Source organism: Petaurus breviceps, unplaced genomic scaffold (assembly GCF_028583685.1).
Source record: "Petaurus breviceps papuanus isolate PSGF00001 unplaced genomic scaffold, PetGlider_PUasm1.0 208, whole genome shotgun sequence".
NCBI lineage: Eukaryota > Metazoa > Chordata > Mammalia > Diprotodontia > Petauridae > Petaurus > Petaurus breviceps.
The window spans coordinates 15,623,073-15,647,305 of record NW_027185852.1 but is presented as its reverse complement, the minus strand read 5'-3'; the positions used below and the strand labels follow the sequence as shown (position 1 = coordinate 15,647,305).

The window sequence follows — 24,233 nt, the reverse complement described above, 5'->3', positions numbered from 1 at the left end:
GAAAACATTCCAGGAATAAGGGGGCAGCCAGAGAAAATGCCAGAGCCAAGAGATGGAGGGTCTTGTTGGTGGGACAGCCAAGAGGCCAGTGTCACTGAATCAAAGAATTGGTTTCAGGGAATAAGGTGTAAAGAGACTGGAAATATAGGATGAGGTAGTTTTTAAAGGATTTAGTTGCCAAACAGAGAATTTTGTATTTGATTCTAAAGGTGATAGTGTGACACTGGAGTTTATTGAGTGGGGGAATCAGTCACTGGTGATTGAAGGAGGGTGGATTGGAGTGGGGAGAGACTTAAGCCAGGCAGACCCGCCATAGGCTGTTGCAATAATACAGGTGTGAGGCAATGGGGTTCTGGACCAGGGTGGGAATAGTGTCAGAGGAGAGGAAATATTCAAGGGATATTTCAAAGGGGAAATAAGCAGGTCTTGACAACAGATTAAATGGAGAGGGAAGTGAGATAATGGAAAGTTGTGGATGACTCCTAGGTTTCCAGACTGAGGGCCTGGGGGATGCTATTGTCCTCTATAGTAATAGGAAAGGTAGGAAGGAAGGAAGGTGTAGGGGACATGGATCGAGTTCTGCTTTGTACATACCAAGTTTTAACATGTCTCTAGGACATGCATTGTGACATATGCCATAGGTAGGTGGAGATGAGAGACTGGAGGTCAGCAGATAGCTTATGGATAGATAAATAGACAAGAATGATGAGAATTATTAGAGATGATGATTGAATGCACAGGAGTAGGTGAAATCACCAAGTGAAATTGTAAAGAGCAGGGGTGGAGAACCTGTGGCTTCGAGGCTGCCCGTGGCCTTCTAGGTCCTTGAGTATAGCCTTTTGACTGAGTCCAATTTTATAAAACAAATTCTTTTATTAAAGGGATTTTCTCTGTGAAGTTTGGATTAGTCAAAGGGTCACATTTGAAGACCTAGAGGGCCATATGTGTCCCTGAGGTCACAGATTCCCCACCCCTGGTATAGAAGGAGGAGAGAAGAAGGCCCAGAACAGAACCCTTTGGAAAAACTGTCTATGTGACTTGGATGCAGGTGTGACCTGGACGAAGATCCAGCCAAGGAGCCTGAGGAGTGGTCCGACTTATAGGTGGAGGACTCGGAAAGAGTGTCACAAGAGTCTAGAGAGAAGAGAATATCAAGGAGATAAAGGTGATTGGCAATGTGGTCTAAGTGGATGGAAATTGAGAAAAGAGTATTCTATTTGGCAATTAAGAGATGATTAGTTATTTTGAAAAGAGTGGTTTCAGTTGAACTATAAAATTGGAACGTAGACTAGAGAATTAAGAAGAGTGAGATGAAAGGAAGCTGGTGCGTTTCTTCCAGATGGCCTTATCAAGGAGTTTAGTCACAAAAAGAAGAGCCAAGATGGGACAATAGTTTGTGGGGATGGATCAAATGATTTTTTTTCAGGACATGGGTACATTTGTAATTAGCAAGGAAGCAACCAACTGATAGGGGGGTGATTCAAGATAAAGGAGAAAGTGGCAGACAACAATCTGCTAAAGAAAATGGAATGGAATGGGATCACTTCTACATCTAACATAGTTGACCCTGGCAAGGAGAAGGATCACATCTTCATGTGAGATATGGGTAAAGGCTGCAGTAGTGGGAGAAGGCATCTGGATCATATGAGGTGAGAAGGAGGGGAGAATAGGGAGCTTAAGGGGAATGGCCTCAAGATTTGCCATAAAATGAACTGATGCAAAGTGAAGTTAACAGAACCAGGAGAATGTTGCAGACAGTAACAGCAATGTTGTATGATGAAGAATGGTGAATGATGCAGCTATTCTCAGCAACGCAATGATCCAGGACAATCCCAAAGAACTAATGATGAAGCATACTATCTGCTTCCAGAGAAAGAACTGATAGTGTCTGAATACAGACTGAAGCATGCTATTTTGCACTTTATTTCTCCTTTCATTTTTCATTAAATTTTTTCTTGTAAAAATGTCTAATATGGAAATGTTTTACATGAGTCTACATGTATAAGCTATATCTGATTGCTTATGATCTCAGGAAAAGAGAAGAAAGGAGGAAGGAATAGAACTTGAAACTCAAACTTTTAAAAATGTTAAAAATATTGTTTAAACATGTAATTGGAGAAAAATATCATACATATGTATATAATGATTCGCAATAAAATTTGAGGCCAGTTTCTCAGCATTGGGAAGAGGAAGCCATGCTCCCACAAGACAGGATGAGAAAGTTTGGAACATCTGCTGCAGTGAATAGGAAAATTAGTTAATTAGGGAAATGCCTTGAAGAAATAATTATGAAATTATGTAAGATAAATTTATAGTGGACACAGTCAGTCTGGTTTTGTGATTTTCCTTACCTTCGTTTAACAGTGCATGAATGAGAGTGATGGCCAGTGATTGTGAAAGTGATACAAGCCTGAGGCTTGACAGGGCAAGATGGATGATACCATAATGGGGCAAGTGTAGATTAAACTGGTTCACCAAGGGGTCGAGATGGAAAAAGGAGGAGAATGTGGCAAGGGCAAGGGTGATGATTTGGGCGGGAACTGAGGAGTCATGAGATTGGCTGTCAAGGAAGACAGAGGCAGAGGTGGAATGTCAATAGATGGAGATCAGATTAGGCAATTTCAGAATTCATGAATTCATACAATAGTATATTTGTGGGCAATGGTTAGATCACCCATTTAAAGTAGCTTATAACTATGCTTATAACCATAAAATATGTTAATATAATACATAATGTATAGCAATTACAAGTAAGATAAATATTAGAGTAGCTTATCTCTAAGTTAATATTTATCAATAATGTGATTTTTTACCCATTTTTCATCATTCTGCCATGGTCATTGTAGAAGCAGGAACTGACTGTAGAGGACTGAGGGTCATTTGGTATCATTTTTTTTTTGTCAAGAGATGGTTTGGATTTTATAGCCTCTGAGATACCTTCCAAATCTAAATCTAAAGACTTCATGAACTTCTGTAGATTGAATCCATGACATATCCTTCACTTAAGTATTTCTATTTTGAAATCTATGGAGATTTATCAAATTTAATTGAATACAAACACATTTAAAAGTTTTACTTTTTGTTAACATACAACTTTTCAATAAAATGGTTTTAAAAAACTAAAATAATAATTTATAATAATAAAATAATGTCTGGTATTTAAATACACTTTAAGGCTTACAAAGCACTTTTTTAACTTTTTTGATCCTCAGAACATCCTATTAGGCAAGGTCTATTATAATCCCAATTTCACAGAGAAGGACACAAAGGTTGAAAGAAGATATGTGATTTGCTCAGGGTGGCATGGTAAAAGAGTGCCTGAAGCAGAATTTGAACTCACATCTTCCTGACTCCAAATTCTGTGCTCACTCTAGTGCCATAGTGTAGCAGCAAGCACCCTAGCATACCCAGGATGGCTGCTAGCACAGGTTCTTAGATCTGCTTTTCTAAAGTAAAGCAACACAAAATGGGTTAATGACCTTGCTTTAATTAAATATATATAATTTACCTAGTTCAGGGGGAAAAGGTCAGCACCCCAAACTTCGGAGAAAACAAACAGAAGGTACAAGCAGACAAAAAAATACAGAGAAACAGATCAGCAGCCAGGGCTTCCAGCTGTCTGACCATTACATCCATACCTAGTTAGTTACCAGAGAGGGAAGCCCCAACATCTGGGTTTTCAACGCCGGGGGCTCAATGGCTTCCCAGAGTCTCATCTGGCCAGCTCACATGACTCTTCCCAAAGTGAGCCCCAAAGCAAAATCTCACAGCAGGGTACATATAGCCTTCCCTTGGCTCAGAGAATGTAATAACCCTCTTGACACACTACCCAATCAGAAAGTAACAAGGTGTAGGCATTCTTGGAAAACAAGCCTCCTGCCACAGGTTCCATGTGACCACATTCAGCCTATTGGGGGCAGAGTATATTTTCAAATCAGGGAAGGTTCTCAGAGTCACTTAAGCCTATCAAAGGGCCAGGGGGTAGGGAAGATCTTCAGATTCCCATTCTCATAACACATAGCCACCAATTACCATCATATGGGGAACTGAAAGGAATTTTAATGTTAAAAAGGAGTCTGCATGATTATGAAAAATGGAAATCATGGCTCTATTCCAATGACAATTGAAAGAAGATGATTTATGCAAAGTGTTTGGCGAACTTTCAAGCTCTCTATAAATGGAACCTCTTATTGGCAGACTTCTACAGGGGTGCATAGCTTGGCATCATCACTGTACCTTGGATCTCCGGATAAAGGGCCATATACAGCAGTGCCCACCTCAGAGTGGTCGATGTTGTCTCTGTTCCAGCAAAGAAGAGGTCCAGAGTGCAGAAGACTAAATTTTTTTCATTAAAACTAGAATGGATGTTATCCTTAAATATAAAATATAAATATATATATACATAAAGTAAAATATAAAAAAGCAAAAGCTAGTTAATCCAAAAAAGAATAATTATGGCTGCCTCCAAGCATGAGGAACTGCACACTCAGTGGAGCTTTAGGAAGGTCATGGTGGCAGATCCTGGGCTTCCCTTTAATCCCCCCAAATGTAGTAACTCTTCCTAAGAATGAAAGCTCCTATTTTTCTTCTTCAAAATACTATTTTTCTAATTACATGTAAAGACAATTTTTAACATTCTTTTCTATATAAGATTTTGAATTCCAAATTTTCCATACCTCCCACCATTCCCTCCTCACTAAGACGGTAAGCAATTTGACATAGATTTTATATGTGCATTCATGTAAAACATGATTTCATAGTAGGCATGTTGTGAAAGAAGAGACAGAACAAAAGGAAGAAAAGCATGGAACAGGAAAAACTTTTAAAACGAAAACAGTATGTTTCAATCTGCGTTTGATTTCATCAGTTTTTTCTCTGGATGTGAATAGTATTTTCCATCATGAGTCTTTTGGACTTGTCTTGGATTATCACATTGCTGAAAAGAGTGAATCCAATCATAGTTGATCACTTCACAGCATTGATGATACTGTGTACGAAGTCATAGCTATGCTCATTTCACCTTCCATAGGCACAGGTAAGTCTCTCCAGAACTTTCTGAAATTCACCTGCTCATCATTTCTCATACAACAACATGTTTAGCCATTTAACAACTGAAGGGCATCCTTTCAATTCCCACTCTGCCACCACACAAAGAGCTTCTATAAATATTTTTTGTACATGGGTTCTTTTCTATTTTTTATGATCTCTTTGGCATATAGACCTACTAGTGATATTGCTTAGATCAAAGTGTATGCAGAGATATTGTTTTTGGCATAGTTCCAAATTATTCTCAAGAATGACTGATCAGTTCACAACTCTATCAACAATGCATTAGTATGGCACAGTGGAGAGAGCCCCAAACCTTGTCAGGAGGACTTGAGTTCAAATTCAAGCTCAATTATTTGACACTTGCTAGCTGTGTGACCCTGAGCAAGTCCCTTAATCCCCAATTGCCTCATTAAAAAGTGCATCATTGTCCCAATTTTTCCTAATCTTCTCCAGCATTCATGATTTGCTTTTTCTTTCATATTAACAAATCTGATAAGTATGATTTGGTACTTCAGAGTTGTTTCAATTTACATTTCTCTAATCAATAGTGATTTAGAGCATTTTTTTCATATGACTATAGACAACTTTGATTTCTTCATCTCAAAACTACTTCTTTTTATCTTTTGACCATTCATCAATTAGAAAATAATGTGGGGTGGCTAGGTGACACAGTGAATAGAGCATTGGCCCTGCAGTCAGGAGGACCTGAGTTCAAATCTGCCCTCAGACACTTGACACACTAGCCATGTGACTTTGGGCAAGTCATTTAACCCCAATTGCCCTTCACAAAGCAAAAAGAATGTGTATTCTTGTCAATTTTTTTCAGTTGTCTGTATATTTTAGCAATGAGGCCTTTATCAGATATACTCGCTCAAAAATCATTTTACAACTTTCTGCTTTCCTACTAATCTTGGTTGCATTGGATTTGTTTGTACTAAACCTTTTTAATTTAATATAATCAAAATCATTCATTTTCCATCTCATAATGCTCTTTATCTCTTGTTTGGTCATGAATTCTTCCCTCCTCTATAAATCTGACAAGTAAACCATTCTATCCTCTCTTAATTTGCTTGTGGCATCACCATTTTTGTCTAAACCCTGCACCCATATTAATCATATCTTTGTTCATGGTGCAAGATGTTTCAGGAATGGGTACCTGAGACCGTAATTACACATGTGGCCCTCTAGGTCCTCAAGTGTGGACCCTTGACTGAATCCAAACTTCACAGAATGAATCCCCTTAATAAAAGGAATTGTTCTGTAAAAGTTGGACTAAGTCAAAAGGTGGCACCCAAGGATCTAGAAGCCTCTTTTGTGGCCTCAAGGCCATAAATTTCCCACCCTGCCCCATACATAGTTTATGTCACACTGTTTTCCAGTTTTCCCAGAAGTCTTTGTCAGTTAGTGAGTTCTTATCCCAGAAGCTCTTGTTTACCTAATTAATCCCACTGGTTAAGCCCTCTATTTCTTAGTCAGTACATATATTTTTGATTCCTGATGCTTCACAGTATACTTTGAGATCTGGTGCTGCTAAACATCCTTTCCACACACCGTTATTATTTCCTTTGCTATTCGCGAACTTTTGTTGTTTTTTTTTTTTCCAAATTAGTATTATCATTATTTTTCCTAATTCACATTCAAATTTATATTTTATATTATATTGAAATTGTGAGTTTCCCTCCATCTTATTTTTACTATTTTCCTTCTCAGTCTCTCTTTTCATCCTATCCCTGTCACCTTATCTTCTTTCGTTACCCTCTCATTTATTATTTTAGCCACCCCTCTAAAAGTCCCTCCTTAATCTATTCACCTGATCCTCCTAAATTTAATCTATACACTATTCTAAAAATCTTTTCCTCAATTTAATGCCTAATTTTCTCACCTCTCTAAAACTTCCTAGGACTTCAAAATGCCTTCAGATATATATATATATATATTCTTTCCTCTGCAATCCAGGTGAGAGTAAATTTCCAATATTACCAGCCCTCCACCCCAACCCATTTTCTCTCTATTCATTCTTTCTTTCACGCCCCATTTGGACGAGATACTTTCTTCTTTCACCATTTTCCCAACAAATTTTGTTTTTTAGAATCACCTCATTATATACAATTCAGTCCCAACTTTTCTTTCACAGTTTTTTCAGTAATGATAAGAGTTTTAAGAATACTATTACTAATAATAAAAACAAAAAAACTACTAATATAAATAACATTTTCACATGTCATCAGTAAACATTTTGACCTTAATCTGAGTCTTTAATGGTTTACTTATGCTTTTTTCTGAATCTTTTATATAAAATTTTCTATTGTACACTGGTCTTTCTGTTACAAATACGTGAAAATTTTTCAGTTCATCAAATATCTATTTTTTTTTTCATTCATTAATACACTCGACTTTGTTGGATAAGTTATTTTGGGATGTACCTTCAGCTCCTTTTCTCTTTGAAATACAATGTTCAAAGACTTATGGTCCTTTAGTATATAATCTACTAGTTCTTGTGAAATTCTGATTGTTTTTCTACAATATTTTTTTTTCTTGTTGCTTGCTTTAATGGGAAAATTTTGAACCTCAGTTATACCAGTCTTGTAAGTTTTCTCCTTGGGATTTCTTTCAGATGGTGATCAGTAGATTCTTTCTATTTCTACTTTCTCTTCTTGTTCTAGAACTTCATGGTAGTTGTTGTTAATAATTTCCAGTTATATTGCAGGAAGATATTTTTCTGATCATAAGAGTAAGGTAGACTAACACTTCTTATATTGTCTGTCCTCGATCTGTTCTCCAGATCAGTTGTTTTTCTAATGAGATATTTCAGGTTCTCTTCTGGTTTTTTTTTCTAGTTTTATTTTATCTTAGTGTCTTATACTATCATTAAATTTCACTTGCCAATTCTAGTTTTTAAGAAATTATTTTATTCCTTAAGTTTTGTATCTTCTTTTCTAGTGAATTAACTTTCTTTTTATAATTTTCATGGAATGATTTCTTTCTATTTTTTTCCTCATTCTCTCTTATATGAGTTTTGCATTCCTTTCATTGTCTTCCAAGATTTCTTTTTGGGTTTGTGACCATTTGACATTATTCAGGAATGACAATGAGCAATGATGCTCACATGTTTGACTGTTGCACAAATTTCCAAAAGTGATTATATTTTTATTGCATGTATAAGATTGATAATTTAACTTAATCTTACAGTGTTGTGATGTTTACAAAGAACATGCAATAATTCTGGATATTTAAGGAGGTATGTAGAATATCTTAATGTTACAGATAAGGAAAGTGAGGTGCAAAGAGATGAATTCATAGAGATGAATAGCAGGGTCAAGACTTTATTTCAATCAGAGGAGCTTCTAATGAAAAGGACGTTGGACTTAGAGAAAGAAAAAGCTGGGTTTAAATCCAGCCTCAGATTTCTAACAGCTCTGCACCTGAAGCAAATAAATTAACCTCTCTATGCTTTAGTTTCCACTTTGAAATCAGGGGATTGACCTCAATGAGCTATATAGTCCTTTCCACTTCTAAGTAAAAATTATGAACTCTCCACTGGCAAGCTCCATTACTTACTCTTTTTACCTCCCTAGGTTGTCATTGAAGAAAGATATTTACATTATGAGGGAGATGCAAAGGTTGAAGCATTTTAATACACTTATCCCCACAACTCTGCATTTTTTTTGTTTTAAATACACAATGCCCACTATCCATATTACCTTGGAGAGTTCCTTAAGGTAAGCATCAATGAAGTCCAATGTCTCCTCTGGGTTCAGGTCTTCCTTGTGTTGTCTGATCACACATTCTACAAAAGACTCTAGCTTCTTCCACTCTTTAAAGAACTTCTGATGATTTCCTGGCAGGAATTTCATTATCCAAGGGAACATATTGTAGAGCTAAATAATATAAAAAGTGGTAGAATGATGATTCTCAGTTCCTGTTATGATGCCCTATCTCTTCATCTTCCTCATCCTAAGTCAGGCCAGGGTTTTTGACCTTTTTGTATGTCATGGAATGTACCCTAATTCCACATCTTTAATTCCATTCCTGAAATCTACCCTCCCTATCCATTGTTTATCTTCCCATACAGTTATCCTCCTAACATCCAGGCTGGAATCCAACCATCTTTGTCTCATACATCAGCCCCTTGGCCACATCCTGATGCATCAAAATAACTCTTCTAACATGACACAAATTTAGGTAGCCTCATGAACTGCAGAAAAGGAGAGGAGAGATTCTTTCTAGGGAAATTGCTAGTATTTGGGCTGGTATTTCCCTGTTGGCCCCACAGCATTCCTTTCTCCTGAATTTCTGTTTTGTTCCTCTTAAGGAAATGAGACCTAGTGTTATTCACCCTTTTTTATCAATTGATTCCATTGTCAGAATCCAGAGGAGTTAAGTAAAACCATGAGCCAGTGACTCCTTTGGTGAGGCCCACTTACTGTACTAGGAGGCAGAGTAGGTGATGTGATGGAGTAAGACTCAGGCAGACCTGAGATGGAATTTTGCCTCAGGCACTTATTAGCTATGGGACAAGTAATTGACTTCTCTCAGCCTCAGTTTCCTTATCTGTAAAATGGGAATGATAATAATAGCAATTCTCTCAATGGGTCATTGGGAGGATCTAAATAAATCATTCCATCAACAAGCATTTATTAAGCATTATTTGCCAAGAACTGGCTAAGTGATGTGTATACAAAGGAAGGGAGAAAATGTAGTCCCTGTCCTCAAGTGGCTCACATGTAATGGGAGAGACACCATGGAAATAATTGGGTACATGCAAGATATAAGAAGAGTGGTTGAAAATTGGTTCTTTGCTGCCCTTTTTTCTTGAAGAGAACCAAAATGATGTCATTATGTTAGAGTCAAGTCATAGGGTGCCTACTTCTGACTTATGAGACCGATATCAACTCGGAATGTTCCACCACAGCGCAGGTACAAATAGTCCATGTGAACACCTGGGGTGGATTCTCTAAATTTGTTCACCTCATGTTTCTTTTGAGCTACTTCCTTTCTGCTTTGCTCATAGGGCATGACACCTTCTCCAATGAGAGCATCCATGCTGAGCAGTCCTGTACCTGTGCCTCCCATGTCACATAATCAGTTCCAGAGTTCTTAAGATAGACCTTGAGAGGGCCTTTGTATCACTTCTTCTGACTACCATGTGAGTGCTTTCCCTGTGTGATTTCTCCATAAAATAATCTTTTGGGTAAGCATATGTTTGTCATTTGAACAACATGGCCAGTCCATCAAGAGTTGTGCTCTCTATAGTAGAGTATGAATGCTTGGCAGTTTAGTTAAAAAAAGACCTTGGTATCTGGTATCTTCTCCATCCAGGTCTTCAGAATCTTCCTAAGACAATTTAAATGGAACTTATTCCAATTCCTGGCATGATGTTTTTGTACTGTCCAGGGTTCATAGGCATACAACAAAGAGGTAAGCACAGCAGCTTTATAGACCTTCAGTTTAGTAGTCATTCTAACACTTCTTATCTCCCACACTTTCCTTTGGAGCCTCCCAAACACTGAGCAAGCTCTGGAAAAGCTGGGTCAACCTCATTATCAATATGTGCATCCATAGAAAGTACACTGCAAGGTAAGTGACTTCATTCACAGTATTCAAAGCTTCTCCTTTTGCTGTAAGCAATGTGTCCACATAGGAATTGTGTGGTGCTGGATGATTGAGTACGTGGACTTTCTTGGTTTTAATTGTTAGAGCAACATTGGCACATGCAGCAGTGAGTCTGTCCATACTTTATTGAATCTCACCTTCAGAAGCCACATTGAGTGCACAATCATCTGCCAATCAAAATTCATGCAATAACATTCTCTCCACTTTAGTCTTGGCTGATAACCTTTTCAACTTGAATAATTGACCATCTGTATGGTAACTGACTTGGATGCTGTGTTTGTCCTCATGGAAGGCATTAGACAACATGACTGAAACCATAATTCTAAAAAGTATGGGGGCAAGCACACAGCCTTGTTTCAATCCATTGGTGACTGGGGAAGCACGAGAGCAGCACCCATTATCCAGAATCCAGACCAGTACGACATTGGGAAACTGACATGCAATACTGATGAACTTCTCCAGGCAACCAAATTCTGACATAATTTTCAATAAACCCACATGACTAACAATATCAAAGACTTTGGTCAGATCCTCACACATTATGTGCAGACCTCTGTTCTGCTCCTGGAATTTTTCTTGGAGTTGTTGGGCAGCAAACACCATATGGACTGTTCCTTGGACTTTTCTGAAGTCACACAGGCTCTGAAATAGATAACCATCTTCCTTGTGAGAGGATCAGCCTATTAAGGACTCTGTCATGATTCTTTCCAGCAATGACCTAAGAGAGAGAAGCCCCAGGTATTATCACAGGACAATCTATTTCCTTTACTTTTATAGATATAGACAATGGAGATGTCCTTGAACTTCTGGGGGAAAACCTCCTCTTGCCATATAACCCAGAGCGTTTCAGTCAGATTTTCTGTGAACAATGTACCCCGCCCCCACCCCCAGCAACCACACATCTTGTAAATCTCAGCTTGAATAGAATCAACACCAAGTTCTTTGCCACATGAAAATAACTTAATGGCATTCAAAATTTCTTCAGTTGTAATTTCAGCTAGGAAGGGATTGACTTCAGTCTGAGGTAATCAGTCAGTGGCTTCAGCATTGATTGATGACAGCCTGTTGAGAACGCTATGGAAGTGTTCAGTCCATCATTCTAGGATCTCATCACTAATCAATGTGGTTCCATCAGTACTGAGTAGTTGAGGTGCCTGATAGGTCTTTGGCCCATAAATAGTTTTCAGGGTATGGCTTGTTAATTCCATATGCCTTTTTACAGGGAAAAGAATCCTGCATCTCTCTAAGCTTTGTTGTTCTTTACTTTGGTGGAGTTAAATGTTACCTTCTTAGAGATGAATGAATTATCCTTCTGGTAAACCCTGTGAGGTTCTCTTTTTTTTCATTTAGCAGCTCATGAATTTGCCTATCATTTTCATCAAATCAGTCTTGATATTTGTGAGTTTTCTGACCGAATGAGCAAATACAGTGTTGTACAACAAATCTCTGATGGCTGCCCATTCCTTTCCTGCTCCACTGTTACCAACTTTGTGTCGACTCCACTTTTCCTTCAAGTTGGCAACAAACTGTTCACACTTGGAGAAATGCTCTAATGTATTGACTTTACTTCTTCTGGTAGTCACTTTGCCTTGGGGCTGCTGCTTTCATTGAATATGAATATTTAGCTTGGAGAGGATAGGTCTATGATCAGTCCAGCACTTTGTACCACACATTGCCTTCATTACTCTCACATCCTGTCAATCTCTTCTCCTTACAATCACATAGTCTATTTAATTCCACTGTTTGTTATGAGGGTGTATCCATGAAGTTTTACTGTGTTTAGGTAAATAGACGACAGTGTTGGTGATAAGAAGGTCACGAGATGCTTAAGTCTTCAGTAGTAAGTGACCATTGCTGTTGCTGTTTCCAACTCCATTACTCCCAAGGACTCCTTGTCATGTTTGGTAATCTGTGCCTACTCTGCTATTAAAGTTGCCCAGAATTATGCGCTTGCCCTCTTTTGGCACACTGATAATAAGGGTTTCCAACTCGTCATAAAAATTTTCTTTAACTTCATCAGGGTGGGAACATAAGCACTGGTGACAGATTGTCATAAGCCTGTCATTCACTCCTTTTGGTAGAAATACAAGTTCGTTGATTAGATTAGTTTTGATTGCAAAGCCTATGGCAGCTTCATAGCACCTTCCTTCACTGTGGCCACTCCAGAAAAATATATATCCAGTTCCATCTTCAGTAAGCTGGTCTTCATTTGCCAGCCTTGTTTCACACAGAACTGCTATTTGGGTGCAATGCCCTCTGAGCTGTCTCACAAGAAGAGCTGTTCATGTTTTACATCTACTGGACTTTGTATTGTCTGTAAATGTGTGCAGATCCAATTATTGATGCTGAGTGGAAGCATCTTTGCAGACCTTTTTGTACATTATTTTTGTTTCCACCACAGGGTGGGGTCCCTGTCTTTCATGTTGATCAGGCCAAGGTTAGGAAAGAAGGCAGATTTAGAGTATCTTCTGCTCCTTTCTCCACACTCGGAGGTTAGCAGTGTGATCCTTAAAAGGCTGCTCAGATGCCCAGAGGGATGTCGCATCCCACTGCTGCTTCCAGTGAGAAAACAACCCATGACTTGGGCCACTTGTGTGAAGGGTTGTGATGACAGCTCCCAGTGTATCTGCACCTGTTGCTTCATCATTTGCCTTTCACCATAGGACTCTGAGATAAGTAAAAATGGCAAAAAGGTACAGGTGATGACTTGCACAAGGTCATCAGCCTCACTCTCGATTTCAGAATCCTCACAGCCCAAGGGCAGGACAGGCTCAAGATGACTGGTGATAGCTCTAGATGCAGTGAAGGCAGGAATCTTCAATGTTTACCCAAGCTCTAAGCACTCCACATTACCAGCTTCAGTCACCTTCTTGGCCATTGGAACAGAATGTTGTCACCTCTCCATTCCACCACAGGGAGTCTTCACATGCTTGGGGTAGACACCCTCTAATTCACCAATGGGCTGGAGAACCCTCAGTAACCCTCACCCTGGTTTAGCCCATGTGCTGCAATGCTTCACTGGGTATGCCCACTGTATATGCTACAGCTTCTGGGAGCCTCAGGTGAGACTTAGGTGGAACTGGTGGCCACCAAAGGTAGAAAGCAGCTCTGGAAAGGGTTCAGGAGCCTCACACCAAAGTTACTAGGCTTCCCTGAAGATACTCTACACCCCCATTGCAAGGTAATCTGATAGAGGAGGCACTAGAGGCTGGAGACTCAGGGAAAGACATCATGCAGTAGAAGGTGAAATCTGAGCTGCTTCTTGAAGGAAACCAAGAGGTGAAGGTGGGAAGGGGGAGCATTCCAGGCATGAGAGATAGACAGTACAGACGCACTGATGTGGGAGATATTAAATATAAAGCTGTTTAAAAATCTTAAATGTAAGCACTTGAATCATTGGAACTTTTATTGTGTCCCTTCTATCTATGTTTCTCAATTTGTTTCTCTAGCTGTCTGTCTATGTCTCTTTTCTCTGTCTATAAACCTACCTCCCTTCCTCTCCACCTTCTCTTTCTGTCTCTGTCTCTCTGTCTCTCTCTGTCTCTCTCTCTCTGTCTCTGTCTCTGTCTCTCTGTCTCTCTCTCTCTCTCTCTCTCTCTCTCTCTGTCTCTCTCTCTCTCTGTCTCTCTCTCTGTCTCTCTCCCTCTCTTCTGCCTCCTCTGAAAAGATGAGGATAAAATTCCTGGTTTCTCTCAAACTCTGCTTAAGATACAGCTTCTCCACGAAGCCTTTCCTGGTCCTCCTGGCTTCTAATGCAACCAATACCCAAACTTTTCCTATTTTTAATTTTTGTTTGAATATGCACTTACTTGAGGGCATGTTGTCTCCTCCAACAGAATATAAACACCCAAGATCAGGGGCTGTCATTTTTGTCCTTGTGTCCCCATCTCCGAGCACAGTACTTGGCACATAGTATGTGCTTAATAAATGTTTGTAAGTCAACAATCTTGGTGAATATCTTAGAAAAACTTAAAACTGTACAAAAATGTGTTTCCCATTATTCATGGATCTGGAATACATTGGGTCTCTCAAGCAGGTTTTTCATGTCACTGTTTATAAAAGTCTTGTTTCTTTCCTCTCCCCTTTTGAATCCCTTTTACTGTGTAGAGAAACTCATGCACAAGCTGAATCAGATCCTGTCTTCCTCCCACAGACATGTTGTTTCTTTTCCCAGGTAGGAAGTACATGGCCCAGGTTAGGCTGAGGCAGCCCTGCCCAGGAATGGATGGTATTACCTGACACTCCCACCCTGCTTCAAGCACCGTGACAGTATCCAAACTCTTCAGTAGCTCCCGAAAAGGAGAATCATGGTACTCAAAGCGATGCCCAAAAGTTATGGAGCAGATGATATTGGAAACAGCATTGTTGATCTGAAGGTGGGGGTCAAAGGGCTGTCCTGTTGACCAGAAGAGAAAGGGGACAGTCTACTCTTCATTTAACTCAGAAAAAGTACAGCTTTTTACCTTTTTCTCTTAAACCATCTTTCCTTGCCCTCTCCCTTCCAGCCCACCAGCACATCTGCTTTATTATTGTTCAAAACCAGCTACTGCTTAAATGCATGAGAGAAAAAAGAAATGACTGAGTTCAATTTGTAATGTTTCAGTCCAGACATGGAATTGAGTTGGCATATTTTGTTTCATCATTGTTTACTTATGTGGCTTTGGGAAAATTATTTATCTGTGCCTCCATGTGCTCAGCAGTAAAATGCAGGGGTTGGATTAGATGACCCTTGAGGGCCCTTCTAGCTTCTATCTATGATTCTATATCTGACATATCATGTGAATAGGTGCACAGAGGTATGCCATCTGTGTACAAATACCAATACCCATGACTACATAAACCTGTGTGTTACTTGCATGCATGTAGCAGTAGAGCTGAAATTATGACTGGGAACACTGGGATGAAAAGGAAAGACATGAGAAGGTGAAAGAGGAAGAGACCCAGTATAAGATATATGGTAGATATAAGGTACTGGACCTGGAGGCAGGAAGACCCAGATAACCTCAAGCATTTTCTAGCTGGGTGACCTTCATTCTAGTGCCTTCTTGCTGTTGATTATTTCCAGTTTCTCCTGTTTGTATTGTGTTTGAACATAATTGTTTGCATGTTGCCTCCCTCCTTAGAGTAGGACCTCCTTGAGGGCAAGAATCTCTTTTTCCTTTCTTTAAATCCCCAGGATCCCCTGCCTCATTTCTTCCTTGAGAATAATGTTGGGTCTCTGAAAACATTCCCTGGTGATTGAGGGGGACATTTTGCCTGTCTTTAGTCTGGGGACGACCTCTCTTCCCCTACTTCCCCAATCCACAGTGACAGATTCCCTCCGATGATCATTTGGACAAAAGGACAACCAGAAGCCATTGAAAATACCTCTGCCTGAGCAGTGCTCACCTTTTTCTTCCCTGATAGCCTCAATGAGATACCTGGCCTCCTCCCGGATCCGATCTTCCAGGGTCTTCTTTCCCAAACCAAAGTTCCTTAGGGTCATTAAGGCAAATCTTCTTTGCTGTCTCCACTCTTGGCCATTGGAGGCAATTAAACCTAAATAGTAATAAAAATAATTTGTATCAATACTTCAAAAGATCTGTAATTTCAGTGTGTTTACTCCCTCTACCAGAAAGGAAATTCAATTGAACAAGCACTTCAAAAATTTCTACTTTGTGCCAAACATTTTGCTGGGTATACAAATAGTAGGGGTTAGACAGTCCCTGCTCCAAAGGAACTTGCACACTGATCAGGGAAATAATACTTAAAGTCCTACTATAGGGCACATGTGAGACCTGGAAGTCCTAAAGACAAAGCAGAGGGAGATGCCAAGGCACAGAGGCCTGCAGAGTCTATAACCAGGTCATGCAATTTGGGGTATATAAGTTTGGGCTTCTCATTTTCTCAGTCAGAGATGACTGACTACTAACTGAGCTTCTGCTTTGAGGAGTCAGCTACGGACAGGGGAGAAGGCCAAATCTGATCCGGATGGCCAGAACCACTTTGAGCAGCCCAAGCCATCTCATGAGGCCTTTGCTGACTTCATCAATGTCATGGTCAAGGGAGGGCAATGATGCCTTGGCCTTTGGGTGCTGCATGTACCACAAGCAGGCTCATTGTCTCCCGTTTGCTCAATGTCATCTGGAACTGATAAGGCCCCTCCACCTTGTTAACAGTACAGTATTAAACAGCTAACCCCTCTTCTCCCTACCCAAGAAAGGGGGGGGGCACGATTCTTTTAATACTCCTTTCCCAGGAAGTATCTTTGCTACAAAGAACTTGGGGACGAAGGGATAGAGTTTTTGTAAGGTGCTGAAGAATGGAATTGTGTAGAGATATGTTGTTTATGATGGAAGAAATCAAACTTTTTCTCTATAACTACCTAGATCCCACAGGAGAAAAAGAGTGAGGTCCTTCCACAGAGTCCTCTAACTGGATAAAGAAAGGGAATAAGCACCAGCGGTTCACTAGGCACAACGCTAAGCATTTTACAAATGTTATCTCCTTGGAGCCTCACAACAGCCCTGGGAGGTGGGGCTCTTACTATCTCCATTATCTCTCACTGAGGACTGTTTCTGACATTACCACTGCCCATGGACGGCATGTGTGCAGGGGACTGTAACATTGCAAGCTGTGTGTGTGTGTGTGTGTGAACATATGCCCAGTTTTTTCACCCTCTTCTGGTTCAGCTCATTCCAGGCTTCTCTTATCCTTGTGGTCATGGCTGTCTAGCAACTGCACTAAGACCATTAAGTGCTGGAGGGAGCATGGAAAGATGTTTAGAATTTTGCCACCAAAGGGCAAGAAATTATGGAGTAATATCTATTAAATTGGAAAGTTCCTTTCATGAAATGGAAACATTTTTTTCCCTGAAAAGGCAATGAAGCTTCCCTATAGACTTGACCAGGGGAACCTGTGGCTTCAAACCCACATGTGACCCTCTAGGTCCTCAAGTGGGCTCTTTTGAATTCAAACTTCACTAAAATATCTCCTTAGTAAAAGTATTTGTTCTGTAAAACTTGGACTCAATCAAAATATCACACCCAAGGACCTAGAAAAGCACTTGTGGCCTTGAGGCTGCAAGTTTCCCACCGCTGGATTTGACTCTTCCAAGAGAATAAGACTGAAACCTTTGATGTAACATTCAGTTTTCCTGATGGCGTTCATATTCCTGTATGAGTCAACACCCTCTTCTGCGTGGTGTGACTCTGTGTTGAGAGGAAAGAAGCTTCATTCAGTGAGACCAATGCTTTGTCTATCATGCATTTAAAGATCTACTATTTCTAATATTAAATGAATTATTTGGAATGATAAGCAAAGGAAGGATTTTACCAAACTCCTTTTATGAAATATGACACTAACACCTAAACCAGGAGATGTAAAATCAGAAAAAGAAAATTATAGATGAATTCATTAATGAATAAGGATGAAAAAATCCTAAGTAAATTCTAACTAAAAGATTGCAACAATATATTACAAAGATGATCAAGGGAGATTTATACCAGGAATGCAGGAATGGTATAACATAAGGAAAACTATTAACATTGACTACATCAACAACAAAGGTTTTAAGAAATCATATGATTATGTGAATAGATGAAGAAAATGCTTTTGATAAACGATAACAGTCATTTCTATTAAAAAAACAGAAACACGAACATATTGGTATAAATGAATTTTTCCTTAAACTGATTTAAAAAAGCCTTTATCTAAAACCATCAGCAAGCATTAGTTGTAAGGGGGGTAAATTAACAGCCTTCCCAGTAAGATCAGGTGTGAAACAAGAATGCCCACTGTAATGAATATTATTCAGTATTGTATAGGATATCCTAGCAATAGTTGTAAGACAAGAAAAGGAAATTGAAGGAATCAGAATAAGGAATGAGATTACAAAATTCTCCCTTTTTGCAAACAATATGATGATATATTTGGAAAATCCCAAAGACTCAACTAAAAAAGTTAGGCAAAACAATGAATAATTTTAGGAACATAGCAAGATATAAAGTAAATCCACATAAATCATCAGCATTCCTAGACATTACAAACAAAACTATAAGAAAAGATAGTACCGAAAATATACCCCATTTAAAATAGCTCTAGATGACATAAAATACCTGGGAACTACCTGTCCCCATCCTCCCAAATAACAACAACACAGGAAATATATATTTAAAATTTTAGATAAAATTATATTTCAATAATTGGAGAGTTATGAATTGTTCAAAGGTAGGCAGGGCCAATATAATAATAATGAAAATTTTATCCCAAATAATTTACATTTTCAACACCAGCCCAATTAAATTACCAAAACTATTTTTTTGTATTAGAAAATGAGAATTAGAAAAATTATATAATTAGAATTAGATATTAGGCAACATTATTAGACAAAGTTGTTTCTTATTACATAGAACTAGAGAATTATTAGAATTTAAAAAAATTAAAAATCACTTGGAAAATCAAAAAGTCAAGACTATCTAAGGAATTATAAAAAAAAGTATGAAGGAAGGAGATTTAGCTGTCCCAGATCTTAAATAGTATTGTAAGGCAGTAATAATAAAAAACTATCTGATACTAGCTTAGTAATAGAATGACAGATCAATGGAATTGAGTAGACATATAATCCACAGTAGCACAAACATAACTTTGCATTAACAAGTATAGAGACTTAAGATTTGGGGATAAGAATTCTTTATTTGGTAAAAAATAAAATAAAATAAATTTGGGAAAACTAGAAAGCAATGTGGCAGAAACTGGGCATGGACCAGTATCTCACACCATTTACCAAGATAAAGTCAAAATTGATACATGACATTTTAGAAGAAAATTAGAAGAACATAGAAGCTATTACTTATCAGACTTAGGTAGAGGGAAACAATTTATGAACAAAAGATATAGAGAAAAATTAGGTGAAAATGGATAATTTTTATTACATTAAGTTAAAAATGTTAATACAATTAAAAACTAATGTAACCAAAATCAGAAGGAAAGCAGAAAATGAGGTGGGGAAAAATTTTATAGACAGCTTATCAGATAAAAAAAAAATCTCATGTCTAAAATTTAGGAAGAACTTTATCAAATCTAAAAGGATATGAGTCATCCCCAAACTGACAAATGTTCAAAGGATGTGAAGAGGCAGTTTTCCAATGAAGAAATCAGAACAATTTATAGTTATGTGAAAATATGCTCTCTACATCATTTTTTGATTAGAGAAATGTAGATTAAAACAATCTTGAGATACCATTTTATACCTATCAGATTGACCAAAATGATTAAAGGAGAGAGTGACAGATATTGGAGGGGATGTGGAAAAATTCAGACACTACTACCTTATCAGTGGAATTGTGAACTGATTCAATTATTCTGGAGGGCAATCTGGAATTATACCAAAAGAGTTACTAAATTACCTATACCCTTTGACCCAGCAATACCTCCACTAGGCATATTTCCAAAGGTGATTAGGGAAAAGAACTTACATGTTCTAAAATATTTATATTGCCTGCCTCTGGCTGGGAGGGCAGGGGCGGTGCTGAGATTCCAGTGTCCCTGGGAGGTCAAGATTCCTGTCAGGCATGGCACATGGACATTAGCATGAGCATGGACATGGTCATGGAAAAATTGAACTCCCTGATTACAAACAGTGGAAGATAGAAGGAACACCACTACAACGAATCCAGGAAAGGTTGGCTAAGTTGGATCCATGGGGCCACAATGAAGCTTGGCGATACATGGGTCATTTTGGAAAACCTCCTACTTTATGGGCTGCTTTGTCAAGAGTGTTCAAATGGGGTTTTGGAGAGTTTTTATTAGCTGTCGGAGTGGAATATTTCCTGACTGCTCCAAAGAATGAGGAGGAACATGCTTCTAAACACTGAAGTTAAGACATAGAGGAGTCATAGCTAATTATTTAAAGTGAATGTTTGCCGTTCTGTCATTTGCTTACTTGCCATGTTAAAAGATTAATATTAAAATTTCACTTGGTAAAAGAAAAAAAAATAAAATATTTATATTGACTCTCTTTGAGATCGCAAAGAACTGGAAATTGCAGTGAAGCCTATCAATTGACTGAACAAATTGTCATATATGATTGTGATGTAATACTGCTGTGCTATAAGAAATGATGAAATCAATGATCTTAGAGAAACATGGAAAAGCTTGCATTAAATAATGAAGAGTGAAATTAGCATAACCAAGAGAATGTTGTATATTCTAATAGCAATATTGTTTTAAGAATGACTGTGATTTTTTTTTCTATTATAAATACCCAAATTAACTATAAAGGTCATAAAAATCTGATATCTGCACCCATGGTGGGGGGGAGAAGATAAATATAAGTATGTATAAAATAATCATATATACATATATATGTATAATATATAAACCCAACTATTTTGTCTAATGGTAGCCATCTGTAGGGAGGGGGGAGAAGAAAAAAAGGAAAAAAAAAGAAATTTCCATAATAATTTGTTTGTATATCTGAAAAGAATATTAAGTTGTGCCTAGTAGATTTGCAGTTTCATGGGTAATGATCTTTTTATCATACTGTGTTCCAGTAATGCTTGCTTTATTCCATAAATTAAAAATAATATAAATTTTAAAAGTCTTAAACAAATAAATATAAAACAAAAGGCTTTGACCTGGGACTTTGATTTTTTGAATGCCTCCAGATGCAAGTGACTCTGCTGGGACCTGTACCATTATGTGGGTCAAAGGGACAAAAGGCAGAATCATAAACCCATAGAGTTTTAGAGTCCAAAGGCATCTCAGAGGTCATCCAGTCCAACTTGTACCTAGCAAATAACAACAACAAATATATTGAACAACTTTTTCTTGAAGACTGCCAACGAGGAGGAATCTACCACCTCTGAAGGAAAACTATTTAATTTTTGGACAGCATTGCTAGTTAGTGGGTTTTTCCAAGCATCGAGTCAAATTGTAACCCTCTGAAACTCTTACCCTTTGCTGCTGGCTCTAGAGCCAGGAACAAGTTAAAGCCTTTTCTGCTAACAGGCCTTCAAACACTTGAAGACGGTCATCATGCCTCTCTATACTTCCCAATTGAGTCTTCTTGTCCTTTAAGTTAAATACTACAAGCGCCTTCAACTGATTCTCCTATGGGATGAATTTGAATCCCTTCACCATCTTCATTGACCTCCCCCTCAATCCTATTCCTCTCCCCCTACTTCCAGATGGGAAGGAAGGAAACGTCAATAGCTTATTTTTTTCTATCATATTTCTTCTAGCCACAAGACCTCTGTAATAGGTTGGAATCCCTTGGGAATGATGAAGGACAAGAGTCAAAGATATCTTTGAAAGAATCCTAGAGATGAAAACTACCATAATTCAAAGAACTCACCAAGTGTTTTAAAGACACGGAAGTGGACAGGAACTTTGGGACGGTCAATAAACGTCTGGTCTTGATTGACCAGGACCTCTTTGATCAGCGGCAATCCAGTTACTGTCATATAAGTTAAACTGCCCACATGCATGCAGAAAACATTTCCATATTTCTTGGCAAACTGAAAAAGAATTAGTTTGAGTTGCAAGCTTCCATTGCCTTTCAGCCTATTTCTTGTCTGTAGTGTCATCAGATGACATTCTATCAATGGGAAACATCAATGCCAATGGAGTCCACTCAATTCAGTGTGATCCAATTCCATTGAATTCAGTTCAGCTCAGCCCAACAAACATGGTATCATCCAACTGTATCCCATGTCCTGTGCTAGGAGCTGAGCAGACAGTCACAAACACCAAACAATTCCTTCCTTTGAGGAGCTGACTTTGGAAGGAAATGATCTGTGCATAAATATGTATGTATAGAATACATACAAAGGAAATTCTAAGTGATTTGAAGGGAGCCCAGCACCTGGGAAGGATCTGGAAGGCTTCCAGTAAGAGACTGACCCCTGAAGCTGAGCTTTGATGAAAACTGGGAATTCCAAAAGCTTCAGAGATAGAGGCAGTATATTTCAGGCTCTGAAGTGGCTGCCACATTCAAGGCAGCATGTTGGACTAGGAATATATGACGAAGAACAACTCAGAACTGAATAAGGGAGAAAGACTTGGAGGTCAACACTTGAACCATTGCAAGTTCATTGGAGGGGGTAGAATGTAAGCTCCCAGAGGGCAGGGCCAGTTTTAGTTTTGTTTCTTAATCTACATCACCTACCAAAGTACCCGGCACCTAGCAGGTACTTATGAAATTATTGTTAATTGATTAGGTCTTTCCCCCACTGACACCCATCAAAACCTTTTCAAAACTCAGCAGATTGTCTTTGAAAGGAATTATAGGAAAAATCAATCAATGCTGCTGCCAACATGGCCATGGGCTTCTCTGATCTTAACAAGGCTTGCCCTTGGGTCACAGACACTCCAAGAGTCTGTCACCACACTTTTCTGAAGCCATTACAGCTTGGAAGGGCCCGAGAATACTGGTCTTCTGCTTCAAGGACCTCAGACAGTGAAGGACTGCAAGTTGGTAACATACAGTGACTTTTCAGGAACCAAGGATATTTAGACTTAAGTAAGAAAAATAAATAAGGTGAGGGGTGAGATATGATAAGGGTCTGTGACTTGAAATCTAGTATGATCTGGGTTCAAATTCTATGTTTGATGCCTACCTGGAAGCAGGCACTGAATCCAAGATTTAGCTTCTGCATATGTAGGTGTTATCTCAAAGCAGTGTGTTGAGGATCAAATGTTTTAATGCAGGCAAAGTTCTCTTCAAATGTGCAAGGGCTATATCAGTCTCACCTGGGAGGCAGTACGGGATAGTGCATAGAGAACCAGCATCAGCATCATAAAGACCTGGGTTCATTCCAACCCTGATCCATGCCAGCTGTACAGCTCTTGGCAAGGCACCTTACCCTCAGATGTCATAGGTGGGAGGGCTTCAGTGGATTGCTTCTGAACCTTTGATTGGCCCTAGGTTGTCCGATATTTTATCAACAACTCAAATAAAGCGCAGGTCGAGTGCTCATCGAATTTGCAGTCAACACTAAGTCAGGAAAGGTGCTTGGGTTATGGAGACAACCAAAAAAAATTGATGGGCTGTGGTTGGGCTGAATGTAAGAAGGTGAAATTCAAAAGAGATAAATGTGAAGTCTTACACTGAGATACAAAAACAAATTTCACTTGCTCTGATTCTTAACAAGTTGGTTTTCTTTTCTTTAAATGTTAACTGCATTTTATTATAATCAATATCCTTTATAATACTATTTTAAGCATTTAAAATCATGATTCTGAGGGATTGCCCATTGGTTTCACCCCAATGACTGCCAGAGGGGTCCAGGACACAAAAAAGGTGAAATAGACCTTATATAGGAGTAGACAGCACCAAATATGAGTCAGCAGAGTGATATGTCAGGTTAAACAAAAGTGATTTTCAGAGTATGGTGAACTTAATTAGAAGAAACACTAATGGGATTAGGAAGCATAATATTAATGCCCCAAATTGACCAATAAGGCAAGTGAACATCAGAGACCTGATATGGCTCATCCTCAGGCTTAAAATCAGAGTCATGGACCATGGGTCCTTAACTCTGTGTGTGCGTGTGTGTGTGTGTGTGTGTGTGTGTGTGTGTGTGTGTGAG

The 24,233-nt window shown here is 38.7% G+C and overlaps 1 protein-coding gene and 1 pseudogene across 1 annotated transcript in view; one reads left to right on the top strand and one right to left on the bottom strand.

Annotated features, from left to right (window-relative positions):
- The window catches only part of LOC138165288 (cytochrome P450 2J2-like), a 34,562-nt gene that overhangs the window by 8,912 nt on the left and 1,417 nt on the right, over positions 1-24,233 (bottom strand). Inside the window, exons 2-6 of the mRNA XM_069093456.1 lie at positions 21,998-22,160; positions 16,051-16,200; positions 14,898-15,058; positions 8,751-8,927; positions 4,237-4,372 (exon numbers count right to left, since the gene is read on the bottom strand). Coding sequence (XP_068949557.1) covers positions 4,237-4,372; positions 8,751-8,927; positions 14,898-15,058; positions 16,051-16,200; positions 21,998-22,160 — 787 coding nt within the window. The remainder of the gene's footprint in view (positions 1-4,236; positions 4,373-8,750; positions 8,928-14,897; positions 15,059-16,050; positions 16,201-21,997; positions 22,161-24,233) is intronic.
- Positions 20,175-20,642, top strand: LOC138165293 (NADH dehydrogenase [ubiquinone] 1 beta subcomplex subunit 3 pseudogene; annotated as a pseudogene).